This window comes from Marmota monax, unplaced genomic scaffold, assembly GCF_021218885.2.
Source record: "Marmota monax isolate L192 unplaced genomic scaffold, Marmota_monax_Labrador192_F-V1.1 WCK01_AAM20220418_F8-fsc00071, whole genome shotgun sequence".
In the NCBI taxonomy this organism is placed as follows: domain Eukaryota; kingdom Metazoa; phylum Chordata; class Mammalia; order Rodentia; family Sciuridae; genus Marmota; species Marmota monax.
This window is the reverse complement of record NW_026695217.1, coordinates 6,170,885-6,195,373: the sequence shown is the minus strand read 5'-3', so window position 1 is coordinate 6,195,373 and position 24,489 is coordinate 6,170,885. Positions and strand designations below refer to the sequence as shown.

The following is a 24,489-nucleotide window of genomic DNA, read 5'->3' as shown; positions in this document are numbered from 1 at the left end:
CCTATCTACAAATTCAGCATAAGGTTCATTAGCTCCTTGTATTACCTTAGATAATTGACCTTGTAAACCTCCATGTCCTTGTAAAGTCTTCCATGCCTTAATTGCATCTGCAGCAATTTGTGCGTATACGCCAGGATCATATGCAATTTGTTGCTGCTGATCCTCATAAGGTCCCTTTCCTAACAACATATCTAGATTTCTCTGAGGATAACCAGCTGCTGCATTTCGCCTAGCCGTCTCCTTGCAAAATTCCTCATTGGCAACCTTCCATAACAGGTATTGTCCTCCATTTAGCACAGCTTTACACATATTAGCCCAATCTGCTGGCGTCATGTTCAAGTTGTTAATGGATTCGACCATGCTTACAGTGAAGGGTGCTTGAGGACCATAGGTTGTTACAGCCTCTTTTAGCTGCTTCACTGTTTTGAAATTTAAAACTTGGTAAAATCGCTGCCCTCCTGCCTCAAATACAGGGCATGTTAATATTGGAGACCTTGTCTCAGGATCCCAACTATCAACTGCGGGGGTTGGGGGCCTCCCAGCATATGGAGGTGGCGCTGTTGGTTGGACACTTACGCCCTCTGGTGATAGAAAGGTGTTAGTAGCAGTCTCCTGTAGAGGTGGTGCTGTTGGTTGGACACTTACACCCTCTGGTGATAGAAAGGTGTTAGTAGCAGTCTCCTGTTGTAACTTTCCCCCCGATGGCTTTTTCTGTTTTACACTTTCTTTCTCTGTCTGACTAGCTTGAGAGGCCTTCTCTTTTACTTGAATCTTTTCCTCTGTCTGACTAACTTGAGAGACCTTCTCTTTTACTTGAATCATTATGTCTTCTCCTTCCTCTACCATTGTCTGAACTGAAGGCTTTGGACTAAGCAAACAAGATACGAATGTCCACAATGGCAATGTGCCAACTGGCAGAGTCCCTGGGCTTTTCTTTTCTATTCTTTTTAAATCTTCACCATGATGGTTCCATTGTGATATATTCAACAACTCCTCCTTAAAAAGCCATGGGCTACATTTTTGTATTGTATCAACGTATGCCCTGACTGCTCTTGATTTTACTGGGATGCCTCCTTCCTCTAACAATTTACTTAATACTCTTTCAGTTTGTTTTTTACTAATTTCTGATCCCATATTTCTACTATAATACAACCCAACAAGATGACGCCAAACAAAACCGAGACAGAATGAAATAAAAAGGGAACAACAAAAAGTCATTATAGCCTTTCTATCCTCCTGACATGTGCATCCGTCCTTTCTCCCTATCTGTTCCTCAGACGTAAATAGTTTTTCCTCAGATGTGAGCGGTTTTTCTTCCGTCTCACTCATCTCCAGGGACAGGCAACTTAAAACAAAAGTGAAACAAAATAACAAAAGAAGAATCTTAAAATGGCTACCCATCCTCTCGCCCTGCCCTCAGGGGCGAGCAGTTTCACTTACCCTCAGTCGCCCCCCCGTACGGGCCACCAAATGCCGCAGTCTGGCTGGGCACAATCAGGAGCCACTTGTCAAAAGAAACTAACTTTATTTTTAGAACCACACACGCCAAACAAAATAGCCTCTCAGGAAAAACCCTCAGAGCCTCAACTGCCACCACCGGCTTTTTCACAAGCCTCTCTCTCCCACACAAGCTTCTCTCCACCTCCCACAATCCTCCTGCTCTTGAGGCCGATTGGCTGGGTCACGTGGGCGGAGCCAAAAAAGTCCCCCAATGAGCAGCTCCGTGGTCTGAAAGGGCAGGGAAACAGCCCAATGAGCATCACCGCAGAGGAGCCAATCATCTAGATGTTGCTGGGGCCGAGGAGCCAATCAGCTAGATGTTGCTGGAGCCGCAGTGAGCCAATCATCAGCCAGCAGCTGGAAGTTTGCTGGCAGCTGGAAGTTTGCTGGGGCCCCTTTGGCTGTGGCTCTCAACATTCACTATCTTCTATTTTATTGGAATATAGGTTTTCAAAATAATTTCTAATTGTCTTCTGTATTTCTGTAGTGTCTGTTGTGATATTGCCTTTTTCATCCCGTATGTTAGTGATTTGAGTTCTCTCTCTTCTTCTCTTCGTTAGCATGGCTAAGGGTCTGTCGATCTTATTTATTTTTTCAAAGAACCAACTTTTAGTTTTGTTAATTTTTTCAATAGTTTCTTTTGTTTCAATTTCATTGATTTCCGCTCTGATTTTAATTTTTTCTTGCCTTCTGCTACATTTGCTGTTGTTTTGCTCTTCCTTTTCTAGGGCTTTGAGATGAAGTGTGAGCTCATTTATTTGTTGGGTTTTCCTTTTTTTGAGGAATGACCTCCAAGCGATGAATTTCCCTCTTAAAACTGCTTTCATTGTGTCCCATAGATTCCGATATGTTGTGTCTGTATTTTCATTTATCTCTAAGAATTTTTTGATTTCTTCCTTTATGTCTTCTGTAACCCATTGATCATTCAGTAACATATTGTTCATTTTCCATGTGATGTAGGATTTTTCCTTCCGTCTTTTATCATTGATTTCCAGTTTCATTCCATTATGATCAGATAAAATGCATGGTATTATCTCCACCCCTGTATATTTACTGAGGGTTGCCCTATGGCATAATATATGGTCTATTTTTGAGGAGGATCCATGTGCTGCTGAGAAAAAAGTATATCCACTTGATGATGGTTGATATATTCTATATATGTCAGTTAAGTCTAGGTTGTTGATTGTGATATTGAGTTCTATAGTTTCTTTATTCAGCTTTTGTTTGGAGGATCTGTCCAATTGTGAGAGAGGTGTGTTGAAGTCACCCATAATTATTGTGTTGTGGTCTATTTGATTCTTGAACTTGAGGAGAATTTGTTTTATGAACGTCGCAGCACCATTATTTGGTGCATAAATATTGATAATTGTTATGTCTTGTTGGTGAATGGTTCCTTTTAACAGTATATAATGTCCTTCCTTATCCCTTTTGATTAATTTAGTCTTGAAGTCAATTTTATTCGATATGAGGATGGCCACCCCTGCTTGCTTACGAGGACCGTGTGCATGGTATATTTTTTCCCAACCTTTCACCTTCAGCCTGTGTATGTCTTTTCCAATCAGATGTGTCTCCTGGAGGCAGCATATTGTTGGATTTGTTTTTTTAATCCATGTTACCAGCCTATGTCGCTTTATTGGAGAGTTTAAGCCATTAATGTTTAGAGTTACTATTGATATATGGTTTGTACTTCCAGCCATGTTTGATTATTTATCTTCTTTTTTTTTTTTTTTAATTTAGTTTGTTTCTCCATGGTTAGCTTTCCCCCCGCCCTCTGTCTTTATAGAGGCACTTCCCACTGATGGTTTTGGTTATTGTTTTTCATTTCTTCCTCGTGTAGTGTTTTGCTCAAGATGCTTTGCAATGCTGGTTTTCTGGCTGCAAATTCTTTTAGCTTTTGTTTATCATGAAAGATTTTTATTTCGTTATCGTACCTGAAGCTTAATTTTGCTGGATACAGAATTCTTGGTTGGCATCCATTGTCTTTCAGTGTTTGAAATACGTTGTTCAAGGATCTTCTCGCTTTCAGCGTCTGTGATGAAAAATCCGTTGTTAACCTTATTGGTTTACCCCTGAATGTAATCTGCCTCCTTTCTCTTGTAGCTTTTAGTATTTTCTCTTCGTTCTGTATATTGGATATCTTCATAACAATGTGTCTTGGCGTTGGTCTACTGTGATTTTGTGTGCTCGGTGTCCTGTATGCATCTACAATTTGTATATCCATTTCCTTTTTTATTTCTGGAAAGTTTTCTGTAATTATTTCTTTCAGCAGGTTACTCATTCCCTTGGTTTGAATCTCTGTACCTTCTTCTATCCCGATGACTCGTAGGTTTGGTTTCTTTATGTTATCCCATATCTCTTGGATGTTTTTCTCGTGGTTTTTAACCAGCCTTTCTGAGTTGGCTAGGCTCTTTTCAAGATGATATATTTTGTCTTCATTATCTGATGTTCTGGCTTCTACTTGCTCCACTCTGTTAGTGATACTCTCAATTGAGTTTTTAATTTGGTTTATCGTTTCCTTCATTTCTAGAATTATTGTTTGGTTTTTTTTTTATAATCTCAATCTCCTGATAAAGATGCTTAACTTCTTCTTTTATCTGTCTATGTAATTCATTTTCAAAGTGTTCTTTCACTGTTTGGATTTGCTGTCTCGTATCTTCTTTAAGGTTCCATTCCATCTGTCTAAGGTATTCCTTGAGTTCTTTATATGACCATTTTTCTGCTGACTCTAGGTCCTCCTGAATATTTAGGCTGTCCTTCATTGTTTGTACTCCTTTTCTTCCTTACTTTTTTATGCTGCTCATGTTACTTCTTGTTCTGTTTGACTGCTGAGTTACTGTTTACTCTTATAGATTTATTTGATGCTTGAGAGGAAAGATATTAGAAGGGAAGGGAAGAAGTCACTAAAGAGAATGAGAGTAGGCAGGTAGAATTCAAGGAAGGGGGAATAAGAAGATTGAAAAGAAATGAAAAGACAAAAGAAACAAGAATAACAAAGATTAGATAATAAAGAAAGAAAGAAAAGACGAAAAAAAAAATTTTAACAAAAATAATAGTGATAATAAAAAATGAAAATTAAAATTAAAAAAAATAATAATAATAAAATAAAAAAAATTAAAAAAAATAGAAACATTGAAAAAAAAATTAAAGAACAACAACAAATAAAAATTGAAAATGAAAGAAAAAGAAGAAAATAAAAAGAAAAAAAAAGAAAAAGAAAAGAAAAAAAAATGATAATAATAATAATAATAAATGCAGTCCTAGAGTTCTATTAACTTCTCTTCCAGTAGGTGGAGCTGTGCCCACTGGGCCAAGCTTCTCCTCTCAATAGGTGGGAACCATTCACTGTGCAGCAGCTCTTTCTCCTAGACCGGGCGGGTCTCCAATCCTGAGTGTCTAGGGCCTTGTCTTGTGTTTCCTCAAGCCAGGCCGTGCTCACCTGTGGCGCTCACCACAATACTGGCTACACGCCAGGTCTGCTGCTCCTGGGAGCCCTGTTTTCATGAACACCTGGGCTCACTCTCCCTGTTTGCCTCCCTCAGACCCTAAGTTTGTAGAGCTTGGGGCTGAGATCCCCCAGCGAATTTGCTTGCCCTCCTGTAGCCACGCCCCCGGTAGCTGGTGCAAGAGACCTCAGTTGTCAGCACTGGTGGGAGCGGTAGCCGGGAGTTCCGCGCAGCGAGTCCCGCGCCACTCCTGATTCCCTCGGTCTGGTTATTGCGTTCACAGGAGAGCTGGGAGTGGCCCTTAAGGTTTCCCCGCTGTGTGGAGAGAGATGGCTAGGGGATTACACACCTGTCGCGCTGGTTTCAATGCAGTTATCTCCTCCGCCCGTGACACCATTTCTCTGCCATGGTGATATCCCCTGTGTGATTTTTTTTACTGCTTTCTTAGCTTAACGTTCCAGCCAGCTCTTTTAAACCCAGTTCATCCTGTCTGGGCCAGTCATTGTCAAGGCATCCTCAGCCCTAATTTTGTATTTTATTTAGAAAAAGGGTCTTGCTGGGTTGCTTAGCACCTCACTTTTGCTGAGGTGCTAACTAGCAATCCTCCTGCCTCAGCTTCCCAAGCTGCAGGGATTACAGGCGTGCACCAACACGCCCGGCTTAAGTCCTTTTAAATGGCAGTTCTTCTGTTTCCTCCCCCATCTACCCTACAATTGCTAGCCCTCTTCAGCTGGTCTTTCTGGAGGACAGTTTGATGCTGTTAGACTTGAAGTGTTTTGACTTCAGAGAGGGTGGAGTGTTGCCCTGGTTATGAAAGTTCACTGAAAAGAGAATACAGCTGTTCAAGAAGTGGGAGTTTGGGAACTATTAGGATATTTATGTCCCCAACATGGAACCAACTGGGGACAGTTAGTTGAAGGGTGGTCAGCAGTAAAAGAACACTGAAGAGGACAGAGCAGGCACTTGCATGGTTTCAATCCCCAACCTCTTTTCAACGTTGATAAGATAATGTCAGATGCTCCTTGCATTTCTTTGCTCCCTACTCACCTTCCCAAGCACTGGCCTCTGGCTCTTCTTTCCTGTTCAGGGACATTAACACCTTATCTGAAGTAGTAGGGGGCAGATGGCCAGGAATGCAGGGCTGAGGAATCCTGTTCCTCCTTCCCCATCAGCACCCTGAAGTGTAAACTGAGACTTGCAGGCAGACTGGCTGTGGGAGGCCAGGCTTGCACTGTGCAGAGTTCTCTTGGGGACTGGACACTAGGAGCCAGCTTGAGAAGCTGGAACACACCAGAGATGCAAGGAGAAGCAGAGGGCCTGGCCGTGGCCTGCTGGTGCTAGAGCCCTCCTTACCCACAAAGGCAGGAATCCAGGCGGATGCACCTCCCTTTCCTGGCTGGGACCTGCTGGGTGACCCCAGTCTTTATACATGTACTATACTGGACCTGTCTGCCCCATTTTCACCTAGATTTATATTTATCCATTAGGTAGCACCAAAACCTTCAATCTTTCAAGGAGTTCTAGATCACCTCCAACTGAGCTGAGTTCTTCCTGTTGCATTTTGGGTACTCTTGACTCTACACCCTTAGCACCTACCATGGTTTTAACTGCATACATTGTGTGCTGCTTACGTCACTGCTGCTGGTTTCTCCACTAACCTGCAACTTCCAAGATGGCAGGGACACTGCAACCCAAATCCTCTGCACTTAGAACAGTGCCTGGCATGTGGCAGGGGCTCAGGGTAGATATTATCACGGGGACAGGACAGATGTTCTTTCCATTGAAATGAACAGCCTGTCTTGGGACTGATGTCTCATTTAAGGGTAGGAAAGCTTGAAAGATAACATTTAGTAAAACAAAACAAAAAAATCCCACACAATTAAGAAATGAAAGTTGTCTCTCTCCTTTCTTTCTCTCGTGGTTTGTGTGTGTGTGTGTGCGCGCGCGCAAGCCTAAAAGTTGTCTGTACCTTCTTATACTGAAAGAAATTTATGGAACTGCAGAGAGAACCTAAAAAGCCACTGATTTGAGATGGGCGTAGTGGTGCACGCCTGTAATCCCAGTGGCTCCAGAGGCTGAGGCAGGAGGATCCTGAGTTCAAAGCCAGCCTCAGTAAAAAGCTAGGTACTAAGCAACTCAGGGAGACCATGTCTCTAAATAAAATAAAGATAGTTCTGGGGATGTGGCTTAGTGGCTGAGTCCCCCTGAGTTCAATCTCCAGCACCTGCTCCACCCCTTCCCCCCCACAAAAAGCCATTGATTTGAGATCTAGTCGTAAGTCCTATAAAGGATAGGTATTTAAATCTATTTTTATGAAATTTATTCCCAAATTGAAGTGGCAGTATATACAAAGATAACAGAGCTTGTGATAATTTACAGGAATGTTTGCTACAACATGCACATTAGGAAGTGTTTCCAACATATACATATTAGGTTCCATGCTGAATAAATAATCCCCCCAATTAATTTTTATTTTTACATAAAAATAGAATATTGCACTCTTAACAAGACCAGTTATTTTGCATATTGACTTTTTAGATAAATGATGAAATCCAGCACTAAAAACAAAAGACCAAATAGCAACCCTATTCTAATAGGAGAGTAATTTAAAGTTCTCAGTAAAAAAAAAAAATGGAAGCTAGACAATAGCTGCAATTTTTTTTTAAACAAAGCAAATCACTTCAATGTGAATAGGAATAGTCTCATCTCTGCACTCACGTGGACCTCAGAATGGACACCTGGCTTGTGCAAACCATGACCTCAATGTAGCCGCTAAGTTTGAGGTTGAAAGTGCACAGGGCCACGGGCCTTGCCCTGTGCCTAGCTCCCAGCAGAGACTCTGGAATTGTGTTTTATGGTTTTTAAGCAGAATATTTTAGAAAGTCTGGAAGTTACAAAAGCAGTTCTGTAAACATCATGTGAACTAAATTTCTGAAACAAATGTGCAAGTTATTCTCAGGCAGGAATATACATTTTTATCCCATGGTAACATATTTTTGAGCCTATTTTGCAGTTTTTGAAGCCACTAAAGCAGCACCGCAAGTAAAATATAGCTGTCACTGCATGGCAGAGATGAACTACTCCAAAATGTTTAGCACTGCATCTTCATGTTGTGTAAGTCTGCTGTGGAACAGTTTTCTCCTGTTCCTAGAATTTTCAGGTGGCAGAGGTTATTAGCAACGCAGTGAAAATGGCTTCCTAAAGAATCACTCTGCTTCTGTTTAAAGGACAGCAACCTGTCTCCTTTACTTCTGCGGTTCTGTTCTGGGGAAGACGGTCCAAGCTGCAGATTGGGTGAGCTGCTTCACCCCAGCTGCATGATGCCTGTGCTCACCTGCATAGCAGAGGCTTCCCTGCACATGGGGCAGGTTTCAAAGCTCTGTAAATGGCACTGCTAACAGCAGATGTTAAAAGATTCACCATTGTGTTTGATCCTCAGTGATTCAGCTAAGGATGTTCAATATCTAGTGTTATGGGTTTTAAGTAAAAATTTCATGAAGAAACAGGACATGTCTGAAATTGAAGATGACCATATTTTTGTTCATGGCTTTCGAAAAATTCTGTTTCTCCCTTGAGCTAAGGTGGCAACCAGCAAAAACTGTCTGAAGTTGAGATTCATTAGGAGTTTCCTCTTAGTATTCCAATAGTCCACAGAATGCTTGGTGCAGAGGCACCTACTGAATTACCTGCTTTTCAAAGAAAGCAATTATTGAGTCCTGAAATATATTATCTTTTTCTCTTTCCAGTTTTTGGGGTGTGTCGGGGGTGAGGGTATATCAAGGCAGAAAACTTTTCAAATATAATTTTTAGAGTATCTTATATAAATAACCAGCTAGCCAATTGAAATTCTATTGGCCCTTTTGAAGGGAGACCCTGATTTTTTTCTTCAGAATACCTGGTAGGAAAACACTTTGAGAACATGATTTAATGTACCACGCAAGCCCTCGCCCGGCTGGCTGGTACGCATCACGCAGCTCCCGCAGCATCCCTCGATGAGGACGGGAATTGCCTCTCAGGGCCCAGGGAGGCTTTGGGATTCTGTGCAGATGAACAGGTGTGTGGTTATTTGAAGGGTGTGCCTAGTCATCTATTTCTGCGGGCTCAGCCTCCTTCCTGCCCTGGTGAAGCCGACCATCCCCCTGGAGTTGAGGTGCTCTGGAGAACGCACAGCTCCCTCTGTTCACCCGGCAGCATAGCTGCTGAGGAAGGAATAGAACATGGGCTGCTTCATGCGCTGCTGGTCCTTCCGACACCAGGCGATCACCGTCCCATCACTGTTCGCTGTGTACAAGTGGTGGCCATCACAAGAAAACGTAAGGCTGTAAAAGCAAACCCCATTGGTACGTTATATTTCTTGACATTGTTGAGGTGTAGTGGCCATGATATAGAAGTTAGATCTCTTCAGTGGAGCAGGGACAAATCAAGTGTGCCCACAACCCAGGGGTCTGCAGAGATCTAACACAGTCACTCTGTGGACAAGTGTGAGAAGCTCCCTTTCAGTGGGGCCAGGAGCTTGGCCGAGTTGGTCCTTGCTTTGCCTCCCTTCTCTTTCCTGCCTGGTCCTGCTCTACCACCTACACAGCACAAACTTGGGTGTGGAAAACCTTAAAAACATAACAGCAGTATAGTTTTCCCTTAAAAATTAAGTGATTGTTTTAACAATATATTTTATTTCCCTGATAGACAAAAGAGTAAAAAAAAATCTAACATTAATAAGTAATTTAGGTTCATTAAACTTTAAATTTAGTACAGTGAAAATTAATTTAATAAAGTAGAATGTGAATGGCTTCACTTCCAAGTGTTTTCTTAAAATATTGTTTTAGATGTTGATGGACCTTTATTTTATTCATTTATTTATATGCAGTGCTGAGAATCGAACCCAGTGCCTCATACATGCTAGGCAAGTGCTCTACCACTGGGCCACCACTCCAGCTCCCACATGAGTTTATAAAAGTCACATATGTGACAAACTGGTTGTTTGTCAATCTTGTCAAATGTACCCCTGCAGCAAGCCATCGCCACTGTGGACTTTGCAAATAAGGAAGTAAGAAAGTACAGTTTCTCACCTTCCACGGCCCACCAGGCACACTGCCAGGCCTGACTTTCCAGTGGACCCTCAGGCCGTAAGCTCCCATGGCAGGGAGTGTGGTTCTTGCTCTGGGTTCCTGACAGCCCTGTGTGAGGAATGGCTGCCCTTCACAAAGCCTTGAAGCACCCCTTTCTTTATGTTGGCATACTCTAAGATCTAACAAAAACACCATCACAAATCACAGGGAACAGAGTGGGAGATCTTACCTCACAATAGGCTTATTTGATTTGGGAAATGTGATTTCTCTCACGGGCTTTAGGTCCCATGTGCTCCACAGCCTAGAGGGAAAAGTCATCATGCAGTAAAGCCAACTAAAATGCCCTCCACACACCCTCCAGACACCTGCACATCTGTTTCTCTGTTACAAGTCACCTGGAAGGAAATGTAACTATCCACTAACAGCACATGACTTCCAGGAAGTTTTCAGTGGTGGGTGTGGGAATAAAAGACTTTTAACTTTGTGTACTTTCATGCTGTTAATCTTTTAACAGTTAACAAAAAATATCAAAATTGTACTAAAGCTACCTTTATTATTTAGAAATGGGAAATAACCAAAGAACTTGTACCTAAAGGTGATTCTCAATCTAAAATTATAATACGCCTAGATATTATTAAGAACTATATTTCTAAAGTTGCTGTATCCTTACGAATGAAAACAAATAAAAAAGTCTGAGTCCACACTCTTCTTACCTCACAATTCCATTTTCTAGTCCCCCAGCAATGACATTGATGGATATCCCCTCAGGTTGGTTGGAGAAGGCCACGGAGCATATGATCTCTCTGCAGTGCACGTGTCCAACGAGGTCCCCATTCACTGTCCAGAGCCTGAGGTCACTGCCTCCACCAGCTACAACATTAAATCGTCCCAGTCACTAGAAGGTGGGAGTCAGAGCCCAGGCCTACTGAGTACCCAGGGTGGCCCTGAGGCCACACTCCTTGGCAGCCTGGGGCAGCATGGTACAGGCCTGCATGCTACCTGGAGACCAGGGTTGGTGGGCAGGTGGGCAGGCAGTCCACAGTGCAGAGCTGCACAGTAAGCAAACCACAGATCCCTGAGCAACTGCAGCATTTCAGTGCAAACTGCCCAAGCTGAGCACTTGCAGCCCTGGGAACGCCAGGCGGTCTCCAAAAAGAGATGGAAATATTCTGTGACACCATCTATCAGAAGTGACTTATGTGACTTTCAAAAAGGAAAAAAAAGTTGCAGTAAAAATTACCTGAGCTAAAATTCTTACAAAAAAGAAAATCTACTCTTTAGAATATCTCATGCGGAATCTTACTTATCCACGCCTTACTGAACTAAATCCTTCTTTTCAAAGACCACAGAGTAACCAGCTATTTTCTAGTTTTCCTGGGGCTGGAAGAGGCCATAATCACTGCCCCGCTGGAGAAATAAGTGGTGGTTGGGGCCTCGGGCTGAGAGCAGCTTCCTTTGGGGAAATGTTCTCACACTGATGAAGAAAGCCTGGGGGTGGGACATTCAGATGGCACTGTCTTGTACCTTCCATTTCACTTTTTTATTAGGGCTAACACAGAAGTAGAGAACATATTTCTCTCCTTTATTAAGGCAATGAAAATACTTCATATTTAATACAAAGAAACAAATATTGTAAATGTTTATTGATTTACAGGCCTTCAATATCACAGATCAAAATGCCCATGGTGTGGCATTATTCAAAACAGCCACAAGGTGGAAACAACTCAAATGCCCTCAAAAACTAGTGGATAAATAAGTCTGTGCATGTGTGTGTGTGCATGTGTGCAGACTACTGTGTGGCATGTTATTTACCATAAAAAAGGGAGTTAGTTTTGATGGGGGATTCAACATGGATGAATCCTGAAAGCATTATGCTAAGGGAGATAAGAACAATAGGTTAACACTGTGTGATTCACGTGCACAGGACATGAAGAGTCTCTAAAACAGGCCAGTTCAGGACAGGAAGTAAAGGAAAGGTTACTAGGGGCTGGGTGGGCATGGCCACTGCTGCGTGGCCATGCTTCCTGTTTGGGTTGATGGCGGTAGATGCACACACTGCTGATCTAGTTAATGCCACTGTATATTCAGAAGGGCTGAGATGCAATTCTGTGTTAAATCTACTCTGCGCCCATAGCCCCAGGGTCACTGCACAACACTGATTAGGAGATGCTATCTGAGCAGCATCAAGACACAGGGACTCAGTATGTTAGAGAACAGAATGGTGGATAGTCACCCGTCCACGGGCAGGCTGCGTTTACCCTTTCCTCAGGAGTTAATATCTGCTGAAAGTTTTTTTGTTTTTTTTTTCCCTAAGATGAAGTAAACAGGTGAGTATTAGGTTAGAAGGCTTAAGAAAGTCATTGGTGGGCTGGGGTGTGGCTCAGTGGTAAAGCACTCACCTAGCAGGTACGGGGCCCTGGGTTTGATCCTCTGTACCACATAAAAATAAATAAAGGTTTTTAAAAAAAAGTTTCTTTAAAAAGTCATCGAGATGTATATATATGTGTGTGTGTACATGTTTGTATAATTCTGGCTGTTCTGGGGATGGAACCCAGGGTCTTATGAATGCTACGCAAGTGCTCTGCCACTGCGCTACATGCATCCTCAGCCCTTTTATTTTTAATTCTGAGATAGGGTCTTGCAAAGTTGTCTAGGCTAGTCTCAATTGTCTTGCCTTACCACCCCCACCCTCGCCACCACGTGGATGCTGGGATTGTAGGTGCACCCCATGGCACCTAGCTTCATTATAATGTAACACATCAACTAAAAAGTCAGAAACTTGAGCATTCCTGAGGAACATGTTATTCTCCCTACCTGCTGTCACAGAGGCTAAAAGAACATCGAGAACAGCAATACTCTACTTCATAGTGCCACTCTGACAGAGGACTGGGCAGGGCCCACCTTGTCCAAAGGCACGTACTTGGTCCAGTGATAAAATGGTTTAATAAAAAAACACAGAAATAATCTGAGTTTCATAATTTATTTAATTTCACATCTTATCACTATGAAAACTATATCCCATAGTAAGAACTGAGGAATTATGATCAGGAGGAATAAAACTGCCAAAGTAACTTTAGAGAATATTTCATGCACATACACACACACTACACATATATAAGTACATACAAGCAAATTTATATTTATTTATTTATTAATGTTTATTTTTAGTTTTCGGCGGACACAACATCTTTGTTTGTATGTGGTGCTGAGGATCGAACCTGGGCCGCACGCATGCCAGGTGAGCACGCTACCGCTTGAGCCACATCCCCAGCTCCTATATTTATTTATTTTTAATTTTAATTTTAAAGTTACTTGGGTGGGGCTGGGGTTGTGGCTCAGTGGTAGAGCACTCGCCTCGCATGTGCAAGACCCTGGGTTCGAATCTCAGCACCACATAAAAATAAATGAGTGAAATAAAGGTATTGTGTCCAACTACAACTAAAAAATAAACATTTAAAAAAAATAAAGTTACTTGGATGGTATCCACTAAAGGATCAAGATCTCTGGTAGGTTAAATCTGATAACTTTTTTCCCTTCTTGGGCTAGTCTCGTCTGGGTCACTACATATGAGTTTGGCCTCTCTTTTAGAAAGTGTTTTGTTTGCTTTTGTACTGGGAATTTACCTGGGACAATATACCACTGAGCCACATCCCAGCCCTTTTTACTTTTTATTTTGAGACAAGGTCTCATAAGGTTGCTTAAGGCCCTGCTAATTTGCTGAGGCTGGCTTTGAACTTGTGATCCTCCTGCCTCAGCCTTCTGAGCCACTGGGATTACACCTGTGTGCCACCACACCTGGCACCAGTGCTCTTTATGACTTCTTTTATATGTGTTTCAAGAAGGCTTAGAGAAGTTGAGAAGGGTTTTTTGTTCAATTTGGAAAAAAATTGTGCCTATTACTCTGTACCCTGTTCGCTATCTAGGGACCCTTGGATATCCTACTGTGAGTTAGCAACTGCAGCAAAGTAATTTTGTTTCTAATTCCCAGCTGACTAGCTGATATAATATCACAGATATGAATCACTGCTGGCAGCAGGGAAGTAATTAGCTTTAAAAAATCTGGCTCCCTATGGGTAAGCCCTAACTTTCAAACCTTGCTAAAACAAGAAAGAAGAGGACTTCATATAAATATCATTATTTACTGCCCAGTGTACCTCTGGATGTGACACTGTGAAAGCTGCTAATGTACAAACCCAGGAAGAACAATTAGCCAACTTATGAATCATCTGCTCACACTGATATTACCTAGGTCAGCTCTAAGTAAGGTTTTCCCCCTGGCTGTGATCATTAGGAAATAAAAATGTTTTCATGACATGATTTTATGATGGAGCTGAGAATGGCAAAAACTACGTGAACACCTGAAATCTTTCATCATGACTGATGACATTATAGCTCCTGAATGTAAAAATGAATGAATGTTTTGTAAAAACAACAACAGCAACATCAAATCCTAAGAGACATCTGTGGCATAATAAAAAATAAACATTTGGCTTTTGTCCCTGGTTCCTGGCACAGAACTCTAGAATCCCTTCAGATGCACTGTCTTTTGCTACAAGAAGGAGATTACTCAAGGGGCTGGTCACCAGGATTGGAGGGCAGGGACTTTCAGACCCACCCCCACATGCAGGGGGGGAGGGAGGTGGGGCTGAGACGGTTCAGTCACCAACAGTCTGTTAGTGGGGTCTCCATCAAACCCCTATGGCAAGGTCGGGGGTGCTGTGGTTAGGAGAACACACTGTGGGCCAGGCAGTGTGTGCCCCAGCTCCATAGCCAGGCTCCAGAAGGACAGTGCTGCCATGCTCAGAACCCTTGGGACCTCAGCCCACAGGCTCTTCTGGTTGCTCATTTCTACCCTTCATGGTGAACTACAGTAGTAAGTGCAGGCCCAGCACCCAGAATCAGAAAGGCTCTGAAGACGGAAAGCTTTTGAGTGCTGACAACAACCACAGGTAGGAAATCCCACAGCTGACCTCATGTGGTGGGTCACAGACAGGATGCAAGTGAAAAATACTGTATGAAATTATCTTCAGGCTGTGTGTGCAAGGCAGACAAAAACACAAGTGAATTTAATATTTATAACTGAGCCGCACACCTAAAATATCTCAGCATATATATGTAAATATTCCATAATAAAACACCCAGGTGCCAGGCATTTTGGACAAGGGATACTCAACCTATGCAGGGTTGTACTGATTTCTGAGTTGCTCTAGGGAGTCATTAAATCTGAGAGCAAGTGGTCATGGCAACTCCTAAACTGCTCACTTCCAGTGGTGAGAGAATGAGCTGTATTGTTGTTCACCCAGGTAGTGGTAGAGAATTGAAGAAATAGTTGGTGTTTGGAAAGACATCATATATTTGGTGTCATAAAAAATCAAACAATATAAAAATATAAACAAAGGATAGAGGACCACTCACTACAGACGTGTCAAAGATACTCTAGGCTGAGTGGACAGAAAGAAGCAAATGGTTGTTCAAAGGATCCTTTCAATTAAAAAATTCCTTAAGGGCTGGGGATGTGGCTCAAGTGGTAACACGCTCGCCTGGCATGCGTGGGGCACTGGGTTCGATCCTCAGCACCACATAAAAATAAAATAAACGTGTTGTGTCCATGGAAAACTGAAAAATAAATATTAAAAAATTCTCTCTCTCTCTCTCGCTCTCCTCTCTGTCTCTCTCTTAAAAAAAAATTCCTTAAAAGCAGAAATCCAAGCAGGAAATCATACATTTTCTTATTGTTCTTTGTAGCTAGATGCACTATTTTAAAAACATACACACATGAAAAAATCCTGACTTCAGCCAGGAGATGTATTTTTGCATATTAAGGCAGATCATGGCTCCACTTACTATCCTATACTACTGCCCTCTCTCAGGAATGCCTTCACTTAAGGCTTCTCACCTGCCGATGCTCTTCATTTATCAGGAGTAAAGGTATGGGAGGCCACTGTGCCCCAGAATAAACCAAACGGAGTCACTGGGGCCAGGTGCCACATAATCAAACTGAACTTGGAAGTGGGCTAGTTTTCCAAAAAACAGATTTGAAGCAACCAATCATAAGGGGTTGGACTGCCAGAGCTGGCATAGTAAAGAAATCCTCTCTGTGTGCTCCAGACTTCTGCCAGCATAGCAGGCTCCTACTCAGCTCACCGCAGTGTCTTTCTATTTCATAGGTGGGGTGCTGCCAGGTCACGAGGACTAATAAAAGCCAATTATGTCTTCAAACTCAGTTTACTGTGCTTACTAATAGGAGGAAGGTAACAAAGTCAATAGCTAAAAAGCAGAAGCAAAAATAGCAAAGAAAAACAAAAACCAAGAAAATTCCAATAATTATGCAAAATAATTTGGTTATGTGTGCTCAAATGCAATTTTTCATATATCAGGGAAACAGCTAAATTATGACAATATTAATTTCTGCACAAGTTGATGCCTGTATCAAGGATCTCAGTCTCAGACCTGATTGTATTTTAACGCAAATACATGCAATGTCCACAGTGCTCAGGCCAGGTAGGGAGGGACCTGAGAGACGCTCCTCCTGGAAAGTAACCAGCTGGTGGATGCCCTGATAGAGTGGCGGCCCTATGCTGTGGCTTGGGCCAAGCTTACCTGAATCACACACAGTAGCAATGTCACCTGAGGTTTCACTGGCAGAGACAGCTGTGACAGGGCTTTTATGTCCTGCCAGACTTTGTACATAGCACAGTCTGAAAAACAAAAGACATGAATTTGCATATGATCACTAAATAGAACTATTCTCTTATTTGTATAATTCTTTTCTGTCATGAGCCGTCCATGGGCTGTGTGTGTGAACTATGCACATAGTAGCCAAGTGAGGGGACAGGCCTGGCATCGCACGCTGACTGGGCTGCACCATGCAAGTGCGCCTTCCCGTTAGCACTGCCTGTGATCCCACACAGCACCTGAGATGGGTGTGACTCGCCAAGATGTCCATCAATCTGCTGACCACAAGACAGCATGAAGCAAGACTCTACCCTGAAGCCTTGCCCCCTGCCTATGTGGTGAAGAACACTCTATCAACTTCTTTGTGAGTCCCCCTATAAAAGTAAAGAGATTCTGGGTGTACACTCTCTTTTCCAGCATACTGTCTAGCGTGGAGGCTGACCTTTAAGGTCGCAGAGCAGTCCCACCCTTGATCTGCAGAACTTATGTCTGTGTTGAGTGATTTCTTGGTTTAACGTTTTGGCCAGCTCATCTCGTCAGCATGGGTCGTTGGCAAGACTTCCTTAGTATGTGTCTACATTAAGACATACATATTTTCTTACCTGATCTTTTGATTTTAATAGGATTATAAAGGTAATCTTATTTTTAGGCATGTGTTTCATTTGTAAAATTATAATGTAATGGTACTATTTTACTCATACAGTAAGAACTACAATATTAAAAACAGCTGTCTTTGGGGCTGGGGCTGTAGCTTAGTAGTAGAGTGCTTGCCTAGCATATGTGTAACCTGGATTTGATCCCCAGCACAGTACGGGGGAAAAAAAAGCCATGTGTGAGTCGAACACCCCCCACCACATGTGAGTCCCATAACCCTCACGTGTGAGTTCTATCCCCCCATGTGTGAGTCACTCCATGTGAGTCCCACCTCCCCACAAGTGAGTCCAATACCCCCCACGTGTGAGTTGGACACCCACCATACCTGTTCAAGTCCCACAGGATGCAGGTTCCGTCTCTGCTCACGCTTATCATGATGCTGTATGGTTTGCAAACACACAAGCTGGTCACCTCTTCTGTGTGCCCATAAAGGTGTATCTGAGTCTCCATTTCTATCTCTGATGGCTGAAATTCAGAAAGTATAAAAATCAGCACAGAATATCCTCGTATAGTTACTCAAAAATAAGGAAGCCAAGTGATTCAAACAGCCTTCTTACGTGATCAATTTTTCTCTCATGTGATCAATTTTTCAACCCTATTCAGTTCAACCTGTTTTAAAGGATAAAACTAATAAAAAATTTTGACTTTTTACATTGGTGGATTTCATCAACTTGTATGCTTTTCATTTTTGTCAATTCTTCTCTAGTCTTTTTTCAAAGGAACATATATTTTTATAGTTATAATATTGCTACATAAAAAAATTATTTATTTTTTCTTTTACACATTTTCCTATAAGTATTTTCTTCAAAATAACTGGAAGATAATTTTTTTTTTTTTTGGTGGTGCTGGGGATTGAACCCAGGTTCTTATGCATGCAAGGTAAGCACTCTAACAACTGAGCTCCATCCCCAGGCCCCTATAAGTATTTTCTAGTTTTGATACTGTTTTTGTAACAATTTTAAAGTGATATAATACTCTATATGGTTAGTATAACTCAGTTTACTTGAGTGTCCTTCATTTATAGGCTTAAAATTGTTTCCAATTTTTCAAATTATAGATAGTACCATAAAATTCTTCATGTTTAAAAGCTTTATGAACTTTTTCTTCAGGGAAAATTCTAGAATTTTATGACTATGTAAAATTATAATTCTTGGCAGTACAATTTTCAAAGGTGCTGGACCAATTTTTATGATGCTACCTGTAGCTATGGGCTCTCATGCCCTGCTCCTCGTTAGCAGCTAAGGCCCAATTTCCTAGGCCCAAGAGAGCACGCTGATGCCCGAGGGTGAGCCTGGCCTACATAGACTGGGTGTCCATGGGCTTTGGCTCTCGTTTTCCTTATCGGGATGCTCATTATCACAAACATTTCAGTATTTTCCCTTCAAAGATCATAGAAACTTAAGAAGAGCAAGTGTAATAAAGACCTATATACTGACCACCCAGTTAAACCAACTAAATATTTTATATTATCAGTTTTTTTTAAAGAAAGCATTAAACATTATACATATAGTTTATGTCCTGTTTTATATCCTACTTCCTCTCCCTTGTCAGAAGTTACAACTGTCTTAAATTTTCTTCTTCTTCTTCTTCTTTTTTTTTTTTTTGGTTCTGGAGATTAAACCCAGGGGTGCTTAACCACTTAGCCACATCTCCAACCCTTTTTATGTTTTATGGATTTAATCCCCGTGCTGTGCTGGGGATCAAATCCAGAGTCTCACTTAGTTGCTTAGGGTCTCGATAAGTTGCTGAGGCTGGCCTTAAACTCACGATCCTCCTGCCTCAGCCTCCCAAGCCACTGGGATCACAGGTGTGTGCCACTGCACCTGGATCTCAATCCTTTTTGTTTTTCATTTTTTTTTTAAATATTTTTTTTAGATGTTGATGAACCTTTATTTTATTCATTTATTTTTATGTGGTACTGGGGATCGAACCCAGTGCCTGACACATGCTAGGCAAGTGCTCTTCCACTGAGCCCCAGCCCCAGTCCTTTGTTTTTCATGTCGAGACAGGGTGTCAGTTGTACCGGCTGGCCTCAAACTTGAGATCCTCCTGCCTCAGCTTCCCACGCAGCTGGGATTGCAGGTGTGTGCAAACATGCCCACTCCTTGATACTTTTAAGGCTAATACATACATGCATATATTATAAATATATTAATATACATATATGTATATATAAGTATATTGATAATATAAACATAATAGAGATACATATTAAGTATACATTAATATATGTATGTATGTATTAGTCTTTCATATAATGTATATACATATATATTATATATGGGAGGCTGAGGCAGGAATATCACAAGTTCAAGGCCAGCATGGGTAATTACATATATATGATATATATCCTTAAGTATATGTCTATTAATATACATATATATGTATTACCTCTGGAGAAGACAGGATTGACTCATTTTTTATTCATCCATGTGAACTACTGTGATTCAGCAATCAAAATTTGAGTTTTAATTCTGGAAGCTTTTCAGTCACACCTCCTCTAATTCTGCCTTTCTCTAGTCTCTCTTTCTGTAACTACCTGCCACCTCTGGACCTGCTCATTCTCACCTCTCTACTCCTTCTTCTCTCATCTTTTCTCTTTCTCTGTGTTACATTCTGTGTAACTTTTTCAGATCTGTCCTCCAGTTCATCAGTTCTGTAACCTGCTGTTGACCTGGTCATTACAATGAACTGGCTGTGACACCTTGGTGAAGTTACAAGACATCAACTCTGTGTTTCAGGAATCTCATCTGAAAATGGGATGATAAAGAAAACTTCATCCAAGGACTGGAAAGAAGATTCAACATGTTGGAATATGTAAAGAGCTGATACCAAGTAAGCATTAAGTAAATATAAGCTATTATTTTAATTATTTTATTTCTATAATTTTTTTTTCTCATATTTACTTTATTTTTCTTTAGTATCTCAGAAAAAATATTTTTTAGTTGTCAATGGGCCTTTATTTATTTTATTCATTTACTTGAGGTGCTGAGAATCAAACCCAGGGCCTCACACATGCTAGGCAATCTCGCTACCACTGAGCCACAACCCCATTTTTAAAGAGAACAACTACTCTGAGTACAGATTAATTAGCTGCCTCAAATTCAAAACTGAAGGAGGTTAGTGTTCTACTTGACAAGCTGCAAGTTTGGCCTCTAGGGCCAGTATTTTCCTCAAGTTTTATAACAATATTATTCTCATTCATTTTTGTAAAAAAATATGTCAGAAGGAACCTAAAAGTACAAACTTACTGAGCTCTTCTCCACTTTTCACTCTGTGACATGAATGACAGTCATGGGGCAAATACAACACAGGGCCCATGGAGTGTATCTGGTAATTGTATAAACTGTGCTTTAAACTGACTGCAAGAGTTACTGATCTTGTGCTGGCTGGGGTTGTGGCTCAGTGGTAGAGCCTAGCATGCTCGAGGCACTGGGTTCGATCCTCAGCACCACATAAATGTAAAATAAAGATATTGTGTCCACTTAAAACTAAAAATAAATAAATAAATAAATATTTAAAAAAATACAGAAATAAGGAAAACCAAGAGCAAGGCTGTTCAAAGCGTTGACAAAAGCAAGTGGAGATAAAGAGCAAAGGATAAAGCCAGTTTTTAAAAAGGTACCCAGCTATACAGTGACTTGAGTGCACAGCACACCTCTGCCCCTGTGGCAGATTTTGGAGTAGATTTGCAGGAAACACAAACAGGAGGGTGAGCTCAGAGGCTAAAGGTGCTGGCTGCTGTAGATATTCAAGATGCACAGGGTGAAAGCCATTTTAGACCTTTTGGGAGTAAAAGCGAGACGAAGCAGACATTCCACAAGTTATGGCCTTCCTCTGCTCAGGTTCCTTAGCATCTGTTCCTGTCACACAGGACCCTGACCCCTGGCTCAGCTCACTTCTGCCCTGTTTAGCCATGCCCTCCTTACATGTTATACTCCATACAGAAAACTATTTGCCACCCTCCAAATCACCAGGCCTTGACTCCATGCCACTGTGGGAGCTGGTTCATGTGCCAAAATGTTATCTCCTCTCCATGTAGGAAATCACCCTTCAAGACCCAGCCCAAGTCAGGCTCCCGGCCACTGGATGGCTCCTCTCCTGTCTTGAAGCACGAACTCTGCTGTCTATCCCCTCACATGCTGCCTGCACCACTGTGTCCTGGTCTCTCACCCTGGAAGGGATACCCCTTGCAGACTCTACTCAGGTCTCCCTAAGAGGCCAACTGGGTCTATCACTCCTGCTGAGAACATTTTAATGGCTCCTTAGGTTCCGAGACAGAAGCAATATTATTACCTTTATACCCCAGGGGATCACGGCAAAGAAACAAGGGATTAAAATGGAACAAGCACAGATAAAGTAAGAAGAACCTGGAAGTCACTCTATACTACTTTACAGGTTTCACCCAGCAAAATATATTTTATAATATAACTGAGAAAAGTGTAATTAGTGGGAGTCACTTAAGAGCAGCTACGTATCTTGGAAGTTCAGTGAAGGGCTTAAAACATGTTTCTTCCATTAAGTAATAAAAATTTATCCAGAGAGAATGGGAATGCTTAACACTAGGGTTTCTAAGCTTTCAAATGTGATCACCCTTCCTAAGCATTCAGGTAGGCACTGAGAAGGCAGGCAAGCTTCCAATGTCATGACAAACCCTAGACACAAAACAGATCATAACTCAAAATGCTATTTGTCTTTGAAACTAAAGAGCAAGAGCCTATACAATTATTTCCAAATTTTTTCATGATCATTGTCACCAGCCATCTGTGGGTTGTGTGTGGACCATGTTGCGCACAGTAACCTCCTGAGGGGATAAGTCTGGCACTGGGAACTCCCTGTGGCACTCCCTATAGGTACTGACTGCCCAGGTGAGCTTCCCTCTTCCCTCTCAAGCTCTGCCTAAGATCCCACACAGTGCCTGAGATGGGTGTGACCTGCCAAGATGTCAATCAACCTGCTGACTGCAAGGCTCCGCCCATGAAACCTTACCCTTGCCTTTTTTAAAATTAATTTTTAAAATTTATTTATTACAGCGGAATGCATTACAATTCTTATTACACATATAGAGCAAAATTTTTTATATCTCTGGTTGTATACAAAGTATATTCACACCCATTCATGTCTTCATACATGTACTCTGGATAATAATGTCTATTACAATCCACCATAATATCTAATCCCATGCCCCCTCCATTCCACTCCCACCTCTCTGCCCTATCTAGAGTTTGTCTATTCCTCCCATGCTTCCGCTCCCTATGCTCCCGCTCCACTATGAATCAGCCTCCTGTATCGAAGAAAACATTTGGTATTTGGTTTTTTGGGATTGACTAACTTCACTTAGCATTATCTTCTCCAACTCCATCCATTTACCTACAAATGCCATGATTTTATTCTCTTTTATTGCTGAGTAATATTCCATTGGTATATATGCCACATTTTTTAATCTATTTTTCTACTGAAGGGAATCTAGATTGGTTCCACAGTTTAGCTATTGTGAATTGTGCTGCTATAAAAATTGATGTGGCTATATCCTGTAGTTAAGGCCTTTGGTCCTTTGGGTATAGACTGAGGAAAGGGATAGCTGGGTCAAATGGTGGTTCCATTCCCAGTTTTCCAAGGAATCTCATACTGCTTTCCATATGGGCTGCACCAACTTGCAGTCCCACCAGCAGTATATGAGCGTGCCTTTTTCCCCACATCCTCGCCAATACTTATTGTTGTTTGTCTTCATAATGTACCTCTGAGTGTTTGTGTTTTGTTATTTGTTAATTATTTGAGATATTAAGATTTAGGGTGGCTATTTAGGGGGGCTTGGATTCCTCTGGCAGAAGAACTCCCCAATGAGACACTGGCCGTCTTCCCCCCTGAAAATCATTATAAACCTAAATCTAAAGATTTAGATATGTGACTTTTCACATTTTAAGAACTGGTGTGGGAAAATGAAAGCCACTTTCCTGCCCTGACAGGAGGGCCCAGGACCTACCGTGCTACTGGTGAATCTGTTCGTGTAGGCCGTGATCACACCGCACTTGCTCCCAGTGAAGAGCTGGCAACCGTCAGGTACCCAAGCACAACTAGTCACCTTCAAAAAGGACAAATCAAAGAATGTAACATCTTCAAATTGTGAGAAGTACTTCTATTTCTCACAGCTATTTTAAAAATTACACAATCACAAAATTCCAGGTAAATGTTTTACTTGAGAAGATGGGGCAGGTGCCAGATATAATAGCACTTTCTGTAACTTTAAACCAAACATTTAAAAATTGTTTCCAGATCAAAAGGTATTACAAGGCCCCTGAGGTCATCTGTTCCCCAGCAGCTCAGCTAAATGGTCTAGGAGAGGTCAGACCCCAGTTTGAACGTGAGTGCATGTGTGAGTCTCACAGTGGTCAGCTTTCACTTTCACACAGCTCTCCCCTCTTCTTTTCTGGTGGAGAACAAAGTATATTCAACAAAGGCTTCGATTCTGCCAGTCCTAAATGCCCTTGAGTAGGAGAAGAAGTAAACATAATCATGAAGCAGAGAAGCTGGGGTCACTCTTTTGGTGCAAAATTCTTCAGTCCCAGCTGAGAAGGTACCATTCAAGCTCAGCTGGGTTCCCCACGTAGCTGGACAGGCCTCCTGTGGGCCCCAGCTGACACCCACTGCCCTATCCACAGCCTCTGACTGCAAATGCTCTGCCCCCAGGGCACCTCTGCTGCAGCCCATAGTCCCTCCCCACTTCACTAAGAAGATGGAGGTCATCAGCTACCTACTGCCTATTCCTCTTCTGACCTCCAATCCCTGTCTAGACCCACAACAGAACACTGGTCCTTATATCTTCAAACCATCTATTCTTGGACCTACAAAAATGTTTAAGTCTCTGCTACATTAGAAAATTACTTTCTTTGATCATGATTCTTCTTTACTCATAATAAATTATGGATCCATTGGATCCACTTTTATTTTTTGAGTTTCTTTCTTCACTAGTTGTAACTATTTGTAAGTACTGCTACCTAATAAATTTTATTCTTTCAAAGAAATTTACTTTAAAAAATATAGAGAATAGCTGGGTGTGGTGGTGCAAGCCCATCATCTCAGATATTTAGGACACTGAGGCAGGAGGATCACAAGTTAGAGGCCAGCCTGGGCAACTTTATTGGGACCTTGTT

The 24,489-nt window shown here is 41.7% G+C and overlaps 1 protein-coding gene across 6 annotated transcripts in view; it reads right to left on the bottom strand.

Annotated features, from left to right (window-relative positions):
• Nucleotides 1-7,246: 7,246 nt before the first annotated feature.
• The window catches only part of Lyst (lysosomal trafficking regulator), a 161,463-nt gene continuing 144,220 nt past the window's right edge, over nt 7,247-24,489 (bottom strand). For all 6 annotated transcript variants that reach the window (XM_046432009.2, XM_046432008.2, XM_046432010.2 and 3 more), the window contains 6 exons: nt 23,322-23,420; nt 17,664-17,803; nt 16,610-16,707; nt 10,723-10,879; nt 10,239-10,310; nt 7,247-9,262 (listed from right to left, as the gene is read on the bottom strand). In XM_046432009.2, coding sequence (XP_046287965.1) covers nt 9,124-9,262; nt 10,239-10,310; nt 10,723-10,879; nt 16,610-16,707; nt 17,664-17,803; nt 23,322-23,420 — 705 coding nt within the window. In that variant the 3' untranslated portion in view covers nt 7,247-9,123. The remainder of the gene's footprint in view (nt 9,263-10,238; nt 10,311-10,722; nt 10,880-16,609; nt 16,708-17,663; nt 17,804-23,321; nt 23,421-24,489) is intronic.